We start from the raw sequence: 20,621 nt of genomic DNA, 5'->3' as shown, positions 1-20,621 counted from the left end.
TGTTTCTAGCTTTATTCCATTACACTTCATTAATCTGCGATGCGTAGCTTTTTAAACACTACACAGTGAAAGGATGTAAACACTTCTCGAAAATGATTCACCGACCTCTGGCAAACAGCGCAGTTACATAGCCACCGTTTCTTGTTTTATCCCACACATCCGGATCTAGAGTTCAACGTTTCTGGGTTTAATATGTGGAATTACAAGTGGTAAGTGGATATGAAATGTTTTTTTAATTAACATTTAATTATCAGTTATTAGTATAACACACTTGCCAAGCTTGATAAGGCAAATTAAGAGTACTTTCACATGTAATCAAACTTATTGACAAAACCCGGAAGTACATTTTGCGACACCTATTGAAAAATATTTCGTTGTTATCAGCAAGCGATAATGACCGACAAGTTTAAATGTTTAACAAAATATGAGTGGAAATAGTCATAAAATGTAGGTATGACCTTTGTGGTAAATTTCAATGCCATTATGGACATTAGTTCTGGCTTCCATAACTTTTATGTCGATATTTATTGTTTTGATGTTTACTACACATTGAAGTTATGGCGTAACCCCCATACCAAAGTCAACCAGAATAAACTGACTACGATGATCTAATTAAATGACTCGGCAATCACATGACCATGATTGATTCTGAATTGAGTATCGGTTTCACATTGTTTATTCAGTTGAAACAAATTGCAGTTAGATTGAAAATAAATTATAATAAATAAAAACAATTAACATATTCCATTTTTTATCTGTTAGATTTCCAATCATTTGAAATAGAAAAAATAAAAGCAAAATTAACTTTCGCTTTATGAGGTCAAATGTAGGTCACGTGGATATTTTCTGAAAATCTTGTTATCACGTGATTAAATCTAAACACAACTATGATCTACTTAAGGAATATTTATAATCGGATTTATTAAAAAGGTAAAACACGTTTATATCAAGCGATTTTTGGTTTTGAAACTGTGCTTCTGAACTACACGCTACCATCACAATAACAATCAGCAACAATCAGCACTACTTTCTTCAAACTAAACAAATCAGATATAATTTCATATGAATTAGAACGAACATGATTCTTCTACTGTCTCAGTCTGTCCACAACCCATCTCTCCCCAGCCCCTGGTTCTTTCTGTCGTCTTCCGTTCTTCTGACGCATATTACCCCTTGCTTCTTCATAAGTCTGTCATAAACCTTCAAACAGAAGCGAGACAAAGTATAAGATGCATAGCTTCCTTCTCTGTTCTGTCGTTTTTAATTCGTTTGGTGCATATATCACTTGTTTATTTTTAACGTATTATTACCTTTGATAATGCTTAAACTTTGTATATCTGAAAAGTGTTTTATTGAAGAAAATATGGTTTATATCAACCGAGGAACTTTTCTGAAAAATGTTTTATTCAACATGTTTAAATATATAAATCATCGAGGTTCAAATTTTATACAATTTAAACATTTACATGTAATAAACTGAATCGGTTTGAAACGGAAGCATAGCTTTAAAACGTTTCTCTTCAATATCAGTTGAATAGCATGATATTATATTTCAGTGAATGGTTAAATGGTTGAGTAATTAATGCTCTTATGTGCTCTTATTACCTTCAGAAATGCCTACAACATTTATTTGTAAATTAGCCATTGAATGAAATGTGTGTGGATAATGTCATCCTGTAATCAATACCACGGTATGCATACGTGTGTTACTTTGTAATCCTGCAATACACGTTCTCCTTCTCGCCTAGTTCATAAGTTAACATGTGCTTTAGGAAACCCTTACTGATGGAAAGGCTTCTCTATGTGGTTTCACAAAATGTTGACATGGGTTAATATCGTTCGTTACACACTTTTAGTTACAGAAGAGCAATTCACGTCCAATCTCGAAATGTTTTCCACAGCATTCATCGGAGTCCTCTTAGCGGTTTCTCAAATGCTGCAAGCTGTGCTAGCTGGCTTGCGATTTAAAACGTTTAAGTTCACATTTGTTCATTAATCGATCGAAATACCACTGCCTGCATGCATTAATACAATGCTTGTTCATGGTACTTAAGTTTCAGAAATGAGAATGAGTATGAATTAAACTCGTCTGCGACGTTTGCTGTTATTCCGCCAAAAAGGTGTTAGGTTACACCAAATTGATGTTTCGTTCAGCGGATTTACCGCTCCTATTTAAAAAACATATTTTAAATTATCAGGAATATAGTTTATTGTTTCGTCCAAATTGATGTTTCAATGTCATTTGTCAAACATAATGACAAAACAACAGTTTTAAATAAATATCTTTACACAAATAGCGTATCAACGCTGGTCCAAAAGGATCAAAAAATAGGTAAGCCTAACTTAAGTTTATCCACTTAATTTCTATTTTTTTACAGTATAATCCAGGTTTATAAAAACATCTCACTGACCATAAAAGTACTCTGAACATCATTTCGATAAGCACATGCCATTGCATTTACTTTAATAATCAAAACGAAGTCAAGAAATTTAAATGTACAGAATATGGAGTCTGTTATTTTTTTAAACATCCGAAATCAGTCCTTATGAATGTCTTGATACGGTTGCAAATGATGTTAAAGTGATTCAGGTAGATTAATATAAGTCGTTTAAAACTTTTTCCTAAAAGCAGCCTTATTTTATGTTATGAATGATCGTCATACTTAAAACGTGTTTTAATTATATTGAAAATTTGGTTTATCGATATACAGTAATGTGGGTACTAAAGGAGGTTCAGTTCAAGATGCATTTAAGTGGGTTAAAGGGCAATTTTAATAAACAATATTTCTTATTTAGATTGATTAATAGAAAAAAAATATATTTCGCTCTTCGCTCGCTTCTGGTTTAATGAAAAAAGATAAAAAAAAAAAAAAAAAAAATTCGCTCGCTCGCTCTAATTTTTTTTGACAAAAATCCGAGGAACGAAACATTAATTTGGTTTGGCCTCATGTTTTTGTTTTTACGGTTAGTACTGCATTTTTGATGGTAATTGCCAGGTTGTAAAACGAATGCAGATTTATGTTCAAAATATATTTTCTGCCGAGTGTCGAAAAGAAACACCATGAAGTTTAATGTCTGCCACATTTTTTCTCGAACTTACTTTTTGAGGACAAAGAGAGATATCTGCTCCTAAAAAAACCGCTTTGGTTGATCTCTGGGCGCGTAACTCAATATTTTTCTGGATTTTTTTACTGGGTGCGAAGGGATTTCCTCTTGCGTCACGGTGAGTGGCTTCAAGAAAGTGTTTATAACAGGGAGCGTGTCTCCGAGGTTTGGTTTGTACGTTTGCCTCTAAAACAGCCGAGTAGGCGCTATTGCCATTCAAACCTTTTTCATAACGCATTAATAACCGTATTTTTGGTTTAAAAGGTTACTTAAATCATTTTATTATAGTTATATTGTTATACACCGACACGTATAACTAGGTGATTATTATTCAATAGAGTATAATTGAATCGTATCAAATTGTACGTAGTGATTTAACAATTATCAAAGACGTTATTGAATTATATCTAGCTGACGTTTAAACTCGATTCAACTTCATGTATACCAATTCTGTAAGCGGTGATCGGCGTCAGTTTTATTTTGCATTGATCCTAGATATAAGAAAACCTAATGTGGTCATTTGAATACCGAAATGAGATTTTCAAAGCTTCTTAGGAACAGAACAGAAGCGACGTTTATTTAGACACAACAAGATAAACACATATAGTTGTATTATGTATGACATGTGTATAAACAAGCATACATTTTGTATTGCATCAACAATTATTACAGTACAGAATTGCTGTTCAAGTAATACATATATGCATGCTCACGACCGTTTGAAAAATGGCAATACACTTTTTCATGTTGCCTGGCAATATGAAATATGTCAATAGTATAGAGAATATTTTCCACATATATCGTGGTACTAAAACACGATTTGTACGATACGCGCCGGTTTCACGAGCGAGTACATCTATGTTGTCAGTGCGTGTAAACATCTTTCAAGCTCAAATTCGGACCTAATATATTGCAAGTATAAAATTTATTATTTCGTACATTTTCATTAAATGTGTATACATTTTAACAAATCTTCTTTCTGCAAAGCAAACTTAAACTTTAATGATAGTCCCAACAAATTGCATAATAATCAATCATAATGCATATACACAAAAATGATTTACGACACAAGCGATTTGTTTTTTACAACCGATTGATCTTTGTTTTAGAAAGGAAAAAATCTTTTTTCCTTACCTTGTTTTTTTGATAAGTTAACAAGTGGAGCTTTCTTCCCATGTATGGTTTTGGTGGTCGAGCAGCACTAGGAATTGTGTAATTACGTATACAAGACAGTGAATTCTATGTAGAATATATAGAACATTCATTGGTAGAAATATTCACTTTTCACACCCAAAATGAACTTGTTTACAATGAGTGATTTCATTTGCAAAAGTTGATTTATCAATGACGTATATTTGCTGTGAATATGATCAAAACACAGTTGCATTTTCGGTTGCATAATATATATATATAACATCAACATATTTGTTTGTACAATTTCGAATTGGGTTGTTCTTGTTTGTTTGCCTGTTTACATTGTTCTCTCCATCCTCGTTAGACTAAACACCAACTATTGTAATTGTTTTATCATACTGTGGTTGTCCTCAACATTTCGTTTAAGTGTATATAGTGTAGGTCTATAGTATAGGTCATGTCATGTCAGGGTAATAAAACAACATTATTTTTAAATCATTGATTCTGCCGTTCTCATTGGATTAAAAGTTGTCACATGATTAGAGATAATAGTCTTACTGACTCCTTGATTTAAACGAAATTAAGAACGCACGAAATCGCGTGAGTAAGAATAACCTTTACGTCCCATCAGGCAAAACGAATGGTGTCCAGCGAGTAAACCGCTTGAAACTGAATGATAACAACCGCAAATAGGAACGGATTAAATGTTTAAATAAAAGTAAGGCACGAAGACGTTTGCATAAACGATTACCGATATGTTTTCTCTTCCTTTCTGTTAGCTGAACACTGTAAGATAAAAAATATTTGTGTATTTTCATCATGGAAGCAATTTTTGAAAAGCCTTTTCTAGAATCTTGTACTTAGTTCAAGAATGTTCCAGGTAAAAAATCTGGATGGAACAGCCTTCAAACAGTTTTGATAGGTAGTCAACTTGTATCTCATGATTTTATTAGATTTTGTGAGGAAATCGTTGTTATCATTATTTAGACATAAATGTTATAACAGTTATCAAACTAGGTCAAGATCGCACCTTTAGCGGACTATTTGCTGTTATTAAATCTAAGTACACTGTGATTTTCAAAACATTTTGGTAAACACACTAGGCAAAAGGTCACTTGATTTTATTGTTTAAACGTATTCATTTCAGACAAGTAAACGATCATGGCGACAGGAGGGGGGTCATCTATAAAAGAAGAACAAGAATATTTCACACGAATACAAATAGCTCTCGTGGACTGTGGCATGGCTGTGCTTAAGGAGCTGTTTTTACAGGGAGTTCATGGGACTGTGGATAACTTTTTGCACGAGAACAAGAAACGCCTTTTGGGTTCACTTGACAAACATAAGGAAAACATATTGTATCCCTACAGACAAGACACTCGTCTAGAAGAATGGGATATATCATTGTATGTCATTGTTATTCTTACAGCATGTTATACGACAAGTGAACATAGAATGTTACGTCAGGACATTGCTAACTTAAGTAACCTTAGAAATAAGCTGTGTCATAAACCAAATCACAGATTATCGGCTGAAGTTTATAATGAGTACTTGGGGCGCATTCGTGGTTCAATCAACCGAATATGTGAGTTTTTGAGCGATCAAACTTTAACACAATTTGTCAACAAAACATTAGATGAGTACGAGAGTTTGAAACATGCATATCCAAATGGCGTGTTGAACGAGTATGTGAAAAACATCGACACTGTTTCTGAAGGTAAGCTTATTTTTTTCATTTTTTAATTATGTGGCCGGTCTATTAGAGTACTGCAAACATTTATATTTCATGATTAAATTCACCATTTTCCCTAAAGGCCGGCCGCAGTGCATAAGCTCATGTTTTATTTAGTTTTGAGGAACGATCATTCTTAGCAGTTAAGCATACATTCTTGGTGATATGTTTTGGAGTATTAATGTGCAATTTTTACAAAAGAAGATTTTACCCGATTTTGTTAAAGAAAGCATTCACATTCTTTTGGCAAAGTCTGTCAACATTATTACATCGCTTTTGTGTCAAAATTCCCCAGACTACCTAATCAACAATGCCTTGAGGGTCCTTGGTGATATATTTTCAAATAAGACGTTTATTCAAAAAAAAAAGGAAAATAGTGATAAATTCATTTCGTGGTTATAAAAATGCGAATATCTTTTTTAAAATAGCTGCAATCATCACAAAGCCTCATAACCATGTAAATGTTTTAGTTAATTTAGATAAATTTGACATGTAAACATATTCATTATGTATTGAGACATTTCCGGGGAAACGTAAATGCTTTTTGTTTGGAAATGGGATAAAATCTTCTTTTGTTAAAATTGCTCAACTCCTAATTATAGCTAAGCATGTTGCAGCGGATATATGATTTCTGCTTGCTAAATATTAAACCTCAAACTAAATTAATATTGATTTTTTTAAAACAATCTAGATTTTGGTCCTTCAAACGACGTTTGCTTTGTGGCCGGCCCTTAAAAACCTAGATTGGTCAAGTCTGTCTACATAACATGACAATTGAAATATATCGATGTATTAATGCAAAGGATTTATAAAAAAAAAATGGAAAAGAAAATCTTATACACACGGCAAATATTAGGACGGTTTTATTAAACAAGCGCTTCATTATATTTCAAAGCATTGCATTGTAAATTTAGTCAAAATACAACTTATAAATGTTTAGGTTAAATCATATAAAATATTGACATCTTAAGTCAAGATAGTAAAGTGAAAGAAGAAGATGTTGAGATATTGCACAGTTGGGATTTCAGAACAGTATAGTTTTATATATATATAATGTGTGTGTGTATTTGTTTCGATTATGACTTAGCAATTTCTGGTGTTCTCATTTTAACCTTTCTCCTAATTTAAGTTAGTAGTTATGAAGTACAGTTTAATTAGACATTTAAAGTGACACTCTTATTCAAAATCAATACATACACATGTATAGCAAATATATATTATATATTAAACATTAATATCATTAAATATAACAAGTTTGTAACCCTGTACATAATAAAAGAAAGCGCAAAAATATTAAATGATTGGTGAATGCTAAAAGATTTAAAAGAAATACCGTGTTTTATGCTCAGTTCTTTCAAATTAAACTCGGTATCCTTCATAAGAACCATTGTTTTCGACATTTATTCACCCTATTTTTGGAAATTAAAACAATAGTATTAATTGTAGTAAATCTTATTTGAGAGTAAGAGTGCATCTTTAGGCCTCACCTTAATATGACATTGCACTTCATTCAGTTGCTTATGGAATGTACACACCCTTATAACAGCATCAGCAGTGCTACATTGCCCCCGTACAAATGAGTACGGGGGGCAATGTAGCACTGCTGATGCTGTTATATTTTTGAAACGTATATATGATAAACTAGTTGTATAATGATTTCTTTTTTTTACAGTTTAGTAATACATTTGATGTTAATTAACGTTTTTGCTAAGGAAAAACATTTTCAGGTATAAGCAAATGCGCAAATAAGATTTCAATAAATGCTTATTTTTTATAAGGCTGTGCGGAAGACACTTGGGATGTCAGCATGGCTATGTACGCATATAGCCATGCTGACATCACAAGTGTCTTCCGCAATGCAACAGTGGATGATTCTAAAATCTATAATTCATAGTCTATTAAGTTTTGAGAAACAACAATTTTCAAGAGAAAATCATTCATCCTTTTCAACCTGTTCTGGTGTGGTAAGAATTCGGGCAAATTTTACGAAAGGAAATTTCTTCTGAATTTAGCTCCAAAAGCTTTTGCATTTTTCGGAAAAGTTTGTTGACAACAGAAAGAAGTGTTTGTGTCATAATGCTACAGATTACTCAATCAACAATGTTTTGTGTTTTATTAATGGTATTTTCAAATGAGAAAATAGTTCAGTTAAAAAGGGAAAAAGGTGAAATAAATTCCTGTCCGTGTAACGAAATATGTAGATATCTTTAATCGGATAAATATTTTTACACAAACACATTTTCATTTTGTAAAAACACTTTTCCAAAACCTGACTTCGTAAAAATTGCCGAATTTCTTATACATGTTACTGAAAATTAATGTATTATGCTTGCTAAGTATTGAACATAGGAACTTTTTGAATAATGAACATTTGAAACATTGTATGTGTTGGTCTTTGAAACCAAATTTTGTACTTGCAAGAACCTTAAGCAAGTTTGATTACTGTGGTGTGTATTGTTGTATCACCTGCGAAGATATATAGGAATTACTTTGTCCAGTCGCATCTTCAACCTTGTGATAGCGGAATTTTAGTTTGAAGAACTGACGATAAGTCACTTGTGGTAACACTTTAGTGCAAACAATATTGTCTTCAATTGATTTACGAAGTATTCCATTTTCAGGCGACCTAGGAGTAGCAGGGGCTTTGGAGCAAATAAAGCAACTTATCAATGATACTGAAATCAAGATTGAAATTCCAGGTAAAGTTGTTGATTAATTTCATAATAAATGGGGGCTTGATGGCAGTTAACATTAATTGATTTTTCAATTTCCTTAAGGTATTATTGTTAGAAAGACTTTTTTTTTTAAAATGACATGTTACTTACCATTTCTTAGAAATCTATAATAATGTTGTACATTGCACCTTTAATATCCTTCTTGAATACATACATGTTTCGTTAATTGTCAGTTACTATTAATGGCCTTAAGGACTGCTAAGAACAATATAAGGTACTTTGGTACAATCAGTTTAGCTGAGTGATTCATTTTGCATGTTATTGAAAGTGTAATATACATAAACCGACTACAGAGAATTATGAAGGATGCCTCAAACATCATCTAGACCTAATACTGATGTTATTATCATAAATTATTTGTTGTAAATTGTCGATTGGTCCTTGTCTTGTGCCCATAAACAGGGATTATTTTTGAATTTTCGACTTCTTCTGTATTTTTCATTCTATTGTTGTACATTGAAACGATTAACGGCTGATGCATAACAAATCAAATTCTCAAACTTGTACAAAAGTTCAAGAATGCCTGTTATAAAATAGTTGCTACAAAATGGGCTGACTTCTGCAGAAGACTGAAACAATTTGAACAAGAAGGGCATTGTATTAAAAAGAGAGCTTTATTTAGTATCGTTTAAATTGGTCCAGTTTGTGATTGATTGATTTTGAATACTTTGTTGTTTTTTTCGGATAATTGTGAGATTGTGTTATAGGAAACCGGTTTTATAACCATGCTATGCCATGGTAGAAGTTGCCTTAATGCTTATTCAAATAAAGACTTGGTTTCTGTTAGTTATCTGTCAGACCGACATTTGTGTTTTGTAAGGTTAATTGAAGGTGCATGATAAGCCATAAACATAGCTATAATAATTTCATTAGCAAACACGTACGTCCAGTCTAATAACATGGCATTGTCCTACAAGATCAAATAGAGAAGCATTGAAAACATATTGTCTCGGAAAAAAGGGGACTCCCACGATTTTTTAAAATCACCTTTGTTTGCTACTCTCAAAACATGCAAGTGCATACTTGTTTAGATAAATAAAACACTTGACGGCATACAGTGTTTCGCTATTTGACAGTAACAGTATTCCTAATTTGTAACTTTGAAGTTGTTTTGCAGACATGCACGTGTAACGTAATGAAATAAAAATAGACATTTAGTAAATATGCAACATGCAAAGGATTCGCTTTTCAGTGATCGATGTGTTGCTGTTATTTAGCAATTACAACCATGACGATGAGGAGAAAGTTTCGAATTACTTAAGAAAAACCTTTGAAACTGCATTACAACAAAGTACTTTGCACGAAGGCGCTTTGCATGGTATGTAAGTTATAATCTAAGTCAAAACATAGTTCAAACGTGTTGCAATGCATAGATATATGTTCGTTTGGGTAAAAATATATTGATACGCAAAAACCTATTTTGGTTGTCATGTTCGCAAGTTATCAAAGTTGCATTTAACTTGAATGCCGTATCTGATAGTTTGTACAAAGTTCTATAATACATAATACGGCAAACGTTTTCCGTCATCGAACAGTCCTAGCAAAATGATCATATAATTTTTATTTTCAACTATACCGATATGTTTAATCGACCGCTATATTGAAAACATCGCAAGACAAGTAGTATACAACTAAGTGTGAAACATCATACAACCTGTTGCAGATCCAGACCAAGAAGAGCGAGATGAGCAAGGAAACACAGATAGAAATGTGGACGATAAAGTCGTAAATATAGTCCAAGAACTGCTCAGAGGTATGTAACTTGTGATGTTGTTTTCTGCGGATAATGCGCATTTTGAGTAGCTACGTTGGTGAACGAAATTTCACAAACATATACGAAACCACTTATTTTAAACTTATTTAAAACTACTGATTATCTAACTGTTGCATGCAATTATTATTTGATTTGACTTAATTTACATTAATAATACGATATCATTTTAGAAAAAAGAAAAGTGGCTTATATCAAGCAAAGTTGTGTCACTCTTGGACTTCAAGTACCTGATATTGGATCTGCAATAACTCTCATTTAAGACATCATATCTGGAAAGATGTATTCATTATTTGCACCTCTAGAGGAAACGATGAGGACTCTGAAAGGACACGAGTTGTTTGACATCAACGTGACAATGGAAAGGAAAACTAGCTATACTTTTCTGAATGAGATCGGTAAGATTATCATAATGACGATCTCTAATATTTAAGTAGGAAATTCAAGTTTTTATATAGCTTGAAATTGATAAACAGGAAGAATACTTTCAAATCCTTGTTTCTAATACTGTCATAAAAGAGTATGGAGAGATTGACCACAGTAAACTCATATGAAGAGGAACAATTGTTATAAGAGAATATTCATGGAATGTTAACTGGTATAAGACTATTTTCACCTAAAGTTAAGGTTATCAGATAAGACAGTATTAATAAGTATTGTTATAGCCACACAGCTCTTATTAAGTCCGCTATATACGACTTAAGTTTCCTTATGAATCAAGAAACTGGGACTTAGGCACCAATAATGTGGGCGGGAAGACTATTTTCAAAATGAAATGTTTTAAGTTAAAATTAAGTGTACAAATAGGATAGTATGTGCCAAATTGCTTTCAACTACAGCGACATTACAGGAGGCAGAAAAAGTTCACCTTTTGATTTAGTTTAAAATGATTTGTAATTATCTTTTACATGTGTTTGTACATATATATCTATATATTAAGCATCCTACTATTCATATATCGTTAGTTTGAGAAACTAAATTGCATATTTGTGCTTTTTGAACAAAGCTATATTCATTTGTTAATCTGAATGAATGTATTTATCATACTATTCTCAATCCGTTTCAGTTTCACAAATTACGAGTTCAAGAAGTTTGAGTGAGAAAATGACTCTGTCCGTGAAAAAAGATGACGAATGCACTAATGTGGTCAAGTGTGTTTATCATCCTTCCAGTTACATTGAAAGGGGACAAGTAATAAATGATCTGATGGCAAAGGGAAAGGGCGAATTATATCAAACAACTGTTGACGAGATTCGTCGAGGTCTGGAAATTCCTCACCTTGTGATGAGCGTTTTCATAGAGGGTAAAATATTTATTAACAGACATGTTTTTCTTCTAATCACTCGGCTCCTTATTGGACAAAATAAATGTTGTGTTTTTTTTCTTACCATAAAATAAAGAAATGACTCTTAATCATGCTATAAAATGATAAGTGCATAAAGCGAATTTCCCACATGCCTCCGTTAAATTAAACGGGTGATATGCTGCGTGTTTATCGGTATATTACGATTGAGTAAAATTCTTATTTAATAATAAAATGTGACGATTTAATGCATTTTCATCTTTTTTTTACAGATACCAGTTCTCCAAACAGTGTTGTTGTTTCAGCTGATAAATTTTTCTCTGAAAAACAAAAGACATTGACGTAAGTATGGTTTTCGTTTTAATATAGGAACGCTGCTGTTTTGCTTGCGAATTATTGGAAATATCATTGACTACATTTACTTGAGAAGTATAACATATGTAGAACATCATAATATTTTCGTAAATACTATCTATTTTATTTAAATAAAAGGTTAATTTTTTTGGTTCATCTATTTTAGATTACTGTTTATTTCTTGATATACAAACCGAATTGTGTACGTTTACAATCTTTATTAGGTCAATGAATATGCCAGAAACAGTTCAGTACCCTAACAATGTTAGGTAAATACTCCAGAACATTCTTTTATTCTTAAACATTTCTTTACCAAATTTTACATCATTTTTTTATTTGTGAGAAAATATAACTTAGTAAAATCATTTCAAATGTAAAACCATTGCTAGTAGGTGGTTAAGTGATAGAGAGAGTCGAGTAAATTAGAACAATGGTGTGAGAGTGTTTTGTAAGTAAGAATGTGAAACTGTGGAGGCATTATATTTACGCATTGTATTCAAAGAACAGATTTTTTATTAAAAAGTATGTTTTTATTAAGCAAATTAACAATTAATGTGTGGTAAAAAGCTACAATTACAGTTTCATACACAATTATATTTAACTACTATCTTTGATGAATGCAAAATGAATACAGACAATTTAAATTATTAATATGCTTAGATACCACATCTAAGCTATATATTTAAGGCAACAAAGAGAATGCTTGATTGTGCTTGATTTTGATTGGCAAGGTATCCAAAGTATAAGAGGTCGAGCCCCTACTATAAATACTCATAACTGTTAAGAGGAAACTAATCACATGATAACTCTAAAATAACGCAAGAAGGTTGAAAAGATTAAATGTATAATTCACTCAATAAAATAGTTTATTCTCGATGACAATAGTAATTTGACCGATAAAGCGTAAAAACGAGACATTGACATTGTATACAGAAGCGAGACACCGTATTTCAGTTTTGTTTGAAATACTAGTATGCCGTTTTCTAAATTGTTTATATATTTATCCGGTGATTTGCTTAATGATAGTATTTTCTTACTTATACAATTAATTTTTACAGATAATGTTTAAATAAAACATTCCGTTACTATCTACAATAAAATATGTCAAATGTCCCCTCTACGACGATCGATCCGGAAAAATCGACACAGCTGTCTGAAATTTGATGTTATATTTTGTTAAAAATACCAAACATTGAAAGCTTGGAACAAAACAACATTTACAGTTTCTTTTGCTCAATCTGTTTACTCACTCAACACATCTCTATAATTTGCGTTTTATAGACATAAGAGTGTAACCTAAATTTCCAACAATGATATCGCCTTTTGGCCTTTATTTATTACAATACTAAATAATTAAAATATTAAATTTTATAATATAACACAGGTGGAAATCATAATTTGTTTTCCCGCCTTCTGAAAACATGTTATAATCCACGTCAGTTTAAACAGTTTGTTTAACATTTCAATGACCAAGACGTGCTCGCTCGCTCCGCAATTTTAGGTTTTTACACAATATATTCCAACCATTTAAGTTGTGCATATTAAGGTATCCGATGTACAATAAAGCCTGTCATTGCATTGAGACATTGGTAATAAGGTTAAAATTCAATGCTCGCTGACCCAATATAAGTTTTGTTTCATTTAAAAGGGAATTGTATATTGATAACATATATATAAACTAAATGGACGTAAATATATTAAATGTATAAACTAAGTAATTGCAGTTTGTTCATTTCAACTGAAATCCGACGTGAAATGGTCTCTTTTACAATCTCCCTACGCCGATAAATTGCGTTTCTTACCTTGGTTTCAGAAAGTTCACCTGTTCACAGTCTAATCATAAAAGGCTTTCAAATGATAACAAATTAATATGATGTCACCAGGCATCCAAAATTCACATAATTGTACACCGGGTACGTAAACTGATATGTTATTGCTTTTACATGGTGATTTTGCTTGTTGACAAAACTTCTTGAATATGCAAGCTTTGAGCATATTATGCAATGTTTCGTCTTTCCGTTGTGCTCACAATCAACATTAAACAATAAAACGTGAGAATAAAGCAGAGCTATTAAATCGAGGTCACAACTTTCACCCTAACACCGAAACTATGTATAATGTACGGTGCACAATAATTTGATTTACATAATATCTGCAGGTCTCAAAAGCTGACCGAAAACGTTGAGACTCCTGTAAATATCACAGAGGAGACTGCTAAGAAGGCTCCCCCAAAAAGGTTTGTAGACTTTGTGCTTGAATTTGATTGACATGGTTTTCAAAGTAAAGTGGCTGAGACCCTTAATGTAAATATGCATAACTGTTTAACTTACATGTTAGTCATGGACAAACCAATGCACGTTGAATTGATTCAATAAGAAAGTCAATAAGAGAAGTCAATTAATCGAGGAAATGTATTTAATATTTGAATATTTAAGAATAGGATCGACTATATTACCTTTACTGCTCGATCCGATTCTTAAATATTAAAATACATTGTATAGATAAATTGACTCCTTGAATAACTATCGTGCAATAATGCAACGTAATGTTTTTTTCAAGTATAAATTATTATTTAAAAAATTGAAATTGTAAGTTTTTACTTCTAAAACGAATTTAAATGTACGTTATACAAGTGAACAGACGTTTTAATAGAAACTATTAAACAACCATTTTATGAACGTTCGACCTTGACATTCCGAATCTGTAACTGAAATCTGTTCACGAAAGATAAAGAACTGAATGAATATTGAAATTTTCAGTTTACACACCATGGCCACTGAAAGAGCATCGCTATACAAGGGATCTAACCTTGTGCATGACTACATTTGTTCCACGTGTGAGGATATTGGCCTAGACGTTAAAGCCAAGTACTTTTGTAAAGAGTGTGAATACTATATGTGTGACAAATGTGTGCGCTTACATAATGGAGTCAATAGAAAACATACCGTGTACGGACGTGGTAACATTCAGAAGTGGGTGTGTTCCACGTTGGACAATTTGGACAAGCATGGCATTAAGCTGAAGCTCAAATGCAATGACCACCAGGAGTTGTGCTGCTACGTTTGTGCAGCAATGTACCACACGTAGTTACTGTTATAAGATATTGTAATGAACATTGTTTTCATAACCTTGAAATGCATCAAGCACCTCTTATATGCAGCCTTAGAAAGAGGGTAGTAAACAGTAGCGAATTGTATGAACACTGGATAAGTTATCCACAGGTTGTATTTTGGCTCGTGTAAAAATGAAAGCAATTTGACTGGTCAGCAGTAATTTTTGACCATTCAAAAAACATTTTGATCAATAGTGATTATATGTAAAGTAAAAAAAACAAGTTATATTTGGAATTAAATTTACATAAGAGTGTTTCTATCAATACAAATTGTACAGAATTGAACACACTTGGTTGATTAAAAGAAACCATCAACTAATACACGTTCTGTTCTGTTATGTGTTTTCATTTCTGTTCCCCTTTTAATATAGAATACATTTACATATGTATCCTTGCAAAACAAAATTAAATATTCAATATTGATGTTCTTCTCTTAACATAAATGTGTCTTTATTAGACAGTGTAGCAGCATCATTCACCTTTCCGACCTGGCCAGAGGCTTCCTAAAAACAGCAGAGTTCAAGCAGCTATCAGCAGCAGTTGAGAAGACGAGGAGCAGTCTGGATGAGCTCCAGAATGATAGAATGAAATATGCAGCCTCGCAGAAGGACACATGCAATGCCATATTGGCTGAAATCAGGGCTCTCCGCAAAGAAATAAACAACATTTTGGACCAGCTTGAGAAGACGACAGTTGAACAGTTGGAGAGCATGATCAATGATTTAGAAACAGATGTTAAAGTAGATATGGAAGCTTGTACTCAGATTAATGACCAAATGACGGCCATGAATGAAAAGGTTCAGCAGATGACGGACGAACACAATGAGATACATTCTTACATTGGCTACAGAAGATGTCAGGTCACGCTGTCTAAAGCAAATGCACAGGTGCAAACAATGCAGAGAAAGCCTAAACAAAAAGTAATTTTCAAGTCTGATATCAGTATTTCTCGGAAACTTGCACGTGCTTGCGTCCATTGATAAAATTGAAATAAATATAGAATAGTAGGTTAGTGCCGTGGATGGAGGAAGTTTATCTGGCAAGGAAGAGATTTTATCGGTTGACCACAGAAATAGAATTATTTATCGTTAAATGCTGCACAGTTTCTAGCATTTGCGGGTAGGGTAAGATTTTCACGTCACATGTAGATTTTCTGGTCGATTGTTTTGCCAGAGTGATTGTTGAGGTCGGCTGTTTGCGGACTATTAATAAGATACTGAAACCTTATTTTTGCCTTTAAGAATAAAAAACAAATCCGTTTTCGCGCTCACATGACCAACTGACTGTAGATAAACATCACGTGGTCTACTATCCTAATGAACTAAAATTTACACGGCACCTTGTTATTGGACCGATTTGTATGCAAGTGACAGGATATAACATGTATACAATGATTTAGCCTTAAAGAATTATGATGTTGGTATAGAAACTGATAACTATAGGTCCTCTATCGTAGGTATATGTGAGTTTCCCAGCGGACACCTTGTGATTGCCGACAAAAAGAATAGCAGACTGAAACATTTGAATAGACAATATGACGTCACTGCTTGTTGTGCTCTTCCTTCTTCTCCATACGATTTGTGTCGCATATCTGGAAAAGAAGTAGCTGTAGCTGTTAATGATTCTATACGGCATGAAGTCCACTTCATCAATGTAACCACATGAAAGCTACATAAAGTGAGAAATTTCACAACAGACTACCGGTGCGTCTCCATTGCCTATTACCAGGGTCAGCTGTATGTGAGCTCAGGGAATACCCTTTACCAGTACAACATTGATGGCAATATAATCACAAAGATTTATGAAGACAAATCCATTGGCTTGACCGTTAAAAGGTGCGTTCTTAGTCCTGATGGGGAGAGAATATGTATGTTACAAATGGCTTAAAAAATAAATTGATAACTCTTGATAAAACTGGAAAATTGTTATCTTCATTAGAAGATACTGAATTGAAAAGTCCAAGTGGAAGATGTATCAGTCCCCGCGGCCATGTGTTTGTTTCTGGGTTTAGTTCGGACACTGTGACACAGGTTGACAGGGAGGGCACACAGAAGCTGGCCACATTGGTCAGAAAGTCTGATGGCTTGTCGAAGCCTCAGTCATTGTGCTTCAGTGAGCAAACCTCAAGTCTCCTTGTTGGGAATGATCATATTACTAGTGTTTGTATCCAACTAACAAGTGGTGTCTAAAATTATGTTAAAAGTTTATGTGACATTGATAGTATTATTATTTTAAAAAATAATTCGTCTATTAACAGCAATCGACAGGATGTGTATTCTTTAATTTGATGATTTGATGTGAATCAATTTTACGTTTTAAAATGACAAATTACGCTTAAAGACGGACATTATTTTGTTTACGAATGCATTATGAAATGATATGCAATACTATTATAATATGATCAATACATTCATAAATTATATGACTTTCTTTATACCAGCCTGCATAATTGGTAAAAATTAAAGTAGAATCTATTGAAGTAAGGACTGAAGAGGATGTGATATATTTATCTACATACCAAAGATTTGATTGATGACTCGCTTTAACTTTTTTGTATAGGCTTTAACTTAAAGTGCTGCCAACGCGGGCTAGATGCATTCATTGATAACACATCCACTCATTTATAAATATACTATCCAAACAATTATGTTAGTATTTAACCTTACAGTTTTGATAAAATATTACGTTCTTATTATTATCTTATAAATTGATCCTCCATAATTATGTTCCGAAACGCCTTTAACGCACAACTATAATGAAGGCTTCTAACGTGACGCTGTAATAAAGGCCTTTAAAGGCCATAACGCCTCTATGTACTGTTCTCGAATGATAATAAAGGTGACACTTAAATAAAACTCATGGCACACTAACACTTACTCACTCCAATAAGGGAACCAAAGGCTCATAATTTAAAGGAAAGCGATGACCAAGGACGCAATACTGTCGAGGAACCGACGACCATTAAATTAGCAGTAATAGAGCTTAAGGTCTCTAACATCCCTATGAAAGGGAGTCAAATGACATTAACGTGGCAATTAAACAAAACAAAACAAACACAAACACTTACACAATACAGTAAGGGAACCAAAGGTCCCTAACACACCTGGAACCAAAGTTATCTAAAGACTATATGTAAGGGAACCGTAGACTACTTATGTCACATTTTATAGGCATCGAAGGATTGGCGCGCATTAATTAGGGACTCAAAGTCATGTGAAGCGCTACTGTTTTGGTGATCAAATGCAGATAACGCACCACTGAAAGGTAAATGACACTAAAATTACACTATAACGGAAACCGAATGGCCCTAACCTACCATGGGATTATCAGGGATGTGGCGGCCTCTAATGCCTCACTAAGTAAGAGAAGTGAAGGCCACATCAGTGCAATGGAGACAAAGAACGAATGAGTCACTGTAGTGAAAGTGTAGGTCACTTACACAACGTACTTAAAGGGAAGCTTCTCCTGCAATACAGCTTTGGGCTCTAAATCAAAACTGTCAAACAGTGAAATCATATTTGTTTTGTTTCAGCTATATATTTCTTTAACGAAACAATGAGAACTACAAGGATACGCCTATAACAAGTCACAGAGTAAGAGCATTTATGTTCATCAATGCACCACTCAATTGAAATCAATGGTCACACACAAACCAATGTAGTGGAGTCAAAAGCAACTAATGGACCACTGTTAGGAAAGGCTTCTTACCATAACGGAAGGGAAGCTTCTCCTGCAATATGACTTTGGGTTTTACATTTAAAACTTAGTTTCCATTTCATAAATGCATTGTTGTCTGCTCAATGATATATCTGCTATAAAATGGTATCTTTTTGGAATGGAATGTGATGTTTTCTGAAAGTGCGAATCTAAATAGTCTATTTGTTGTTGCATGTTAGCATGGTAGGTATATATGAAAATAAACACAACGAATAAATCCTATTTATTCATATGAGTAAAAGAACAGTATGTTAACTGAACATAGTACTAGTAAGGCAAACAATGAATTGAGTACTTTTACTTTATTTCACGACCATGGAGTATTAAATTTGAATTAGTGGACGAAAGTCATCATTTCACAAGGCGGAGGTCACTTTAAGTACCTTTACATGCCTATTTCTTTTATACCCAACAGGTGCATATCAAAATTGTAACGTGCATGTGTCAGTTATTATAAAATAAAATGACATGAGCTCGACATACCAAGGCGACATGTTTTGGCAAGACCTGTGTCCCTGCCTCTAAGTTTAGGGTCACACTAAATAGAGTCTATTTACTTAGTTTGCTGCATATAAGGGCATAGAGTATAGGTGTTCATGTCCAGGCCATAATTTTCTCTTCTCAGATTTTATAATAACTTATCACATTTGTTTACGTTAGCTCAGACCTCTCCATACTGATCGTTACTTAAAGGGACACAAACTAGGGGTTGCTAGTCTTGAGCTAAACATAAAAGTGACCACCGCCTACTGGTTGTCGCGGTATGAGACACTTAAAGATGCATTTAAGACCTAAGCTGAACATAAAGTGACCTCCGCCTACTGATTGTCGCCTTCAGATACACAGAAAGGGACATTGTATGCCTTACTTGTGCATAAAGTAGCCTCCTCCTACTGGTTGTCACTCAAAGAGACACAAACTCAGTGGTGCTTAATCTGGTTTGAACATAACGTGACACCCGCATACTGGTTTTCAACTTAAGAGACACTAATAGGAACGTACTAGTCTTGAGCTGAACATAAAGTGACCTCCGCATACTGGTTGTCAACATAAGAGACACTTTTTGTTCCTAAGCTGAATAAATAATGAACTCCCCCTACCGATTGTCATAAGTATACACTTATAGGATCATATAAGCTTAAGCTGAGCACATAGCGACCTCTTCTTACTGGTTGTCGCCTTAAGAGACATTTATAGGGACGTTTTAGTCAGAGTTAAATATAAACCCCGGTAGTGGTCTCTGCATACTGGTTGTCGCCTAAGGAGACACTAATATTGACATTTTATATCTGAACTGAACATATTGTGAACTCCACCTACTGGTTCTCGCCTTAAAATACACTGATAGGGAAATTTTATTCCTGAGTTGAGCATATAGTGACCTATATCATCGACTGGTTGTCGCCTAGAGAGACAATAATAGGGACATTTTAGGCCTGAGTTGAACATAAATAAAGTGACCTCCGCCTACTGGTTATCGCCTTAAGAGACACTTATAAGGACATTTTAGGCCTGAGCTGTACTTAAAGTGACCTCCGCCTACTGGTTGTCGCCTTAAGATACATGATAAGGACGTACTAGTGTTGAGCTGAACATGTAATTGACCCCTACCAGAAGATTTTAGTGACAATTTATGCCTGAGCTGAGCATATAGTGAC

General features: G+C 33.5%; 1 protein-coding gene across 8 annotated transcripts; it reads left to right on the top strand.

Annotated features, from left to right (window-relative positions):
• On the top strand, window positions 1–17,823 carry LOC128233391 (uncharacterized). Of its 8 annotated transcripts, none has more exons than XM_052947047.1 (10): window positions 1–209; window positions 5,387–5,956; window positions 8,593–8,670; window positions 9,899–10,024; window positions 10,370–10,459; window positions 10,651–10,875; window positions 11,544–11,780; window positions 12,053–12,122; window positions 14,293–14,370; window positions 14,894–15,667. In XM_052947047.1, the coding sequence occupies exons 6-10, from the start codon at window positions 10,758–10,760 to the stop codon at window positions 15,219–15,221; spliced, it is 831 nt and encodes a 276-aa protein (XP_052803007.1). In that variant the 5' UTR covers window positions 1–209; window positions 5,387–5,956; window positions 8,593–8,670; window positions 9,899–10,024; window positions 10,370–10,459; window positions 10,651–10,757; the 3' UTR covers window positions 15,222–15,667. The 8 variants fall into 7 exon arrangements, 3 of the variants coding, with proteins under 3 accessions (XP_052803008.1, XP_052803007.1, XP_052803009.1); XR_008260670.1 differs by having other exon boundaries at window positions 12,359–14,370; XR_008260668.1 differs by having other exon boundaries at window positions 12,053–14,047.
• Window positions 17,824–20,621: the final 2,798 nt, after the last annotated feature.

Source organism: Mya arenaria, chromosome 5 (genome assembly GCF_026914265.1).
Source record: "Mya arenaria isolate MELC-2E11 chromosome 5, ASM2691426v1".
NCBI classification, from domain to species: Eukaryota; Metazoa; Mollusca; class Bivalvia; order Myida; family Myidae; genus Mya; species Mya arenaria.
Note: the sequence above shows the minus strand (reverse complement) of the source record. Positions and strands in the feature narration are given on the sequence as shown.

Bases quoted from the DNA above. Each gene is read 5' to 3' on its own strand.
- LOC128233391 (XM_052947048.1), top strand. From the start codon at position 10,758: ATGTATTCATTATTTGCACCTCTAGAGGAAACGATGAGGACTCTGAAA. The intron at 10,876-11,543 runs GTAAGATTATCA...AATCCGTTTCAG, and splicing joins TACTTTTCTGAATGAGATCG to TTTCACAAATTACGAGTTCA. The intron at 14,371-14,893 runs GTTTGTAGACTT...TGAAATTTTCAG, and splicing joins AAGAAGGCTCCCCCAAAAAG to TTTACACACCATGGCCACTG.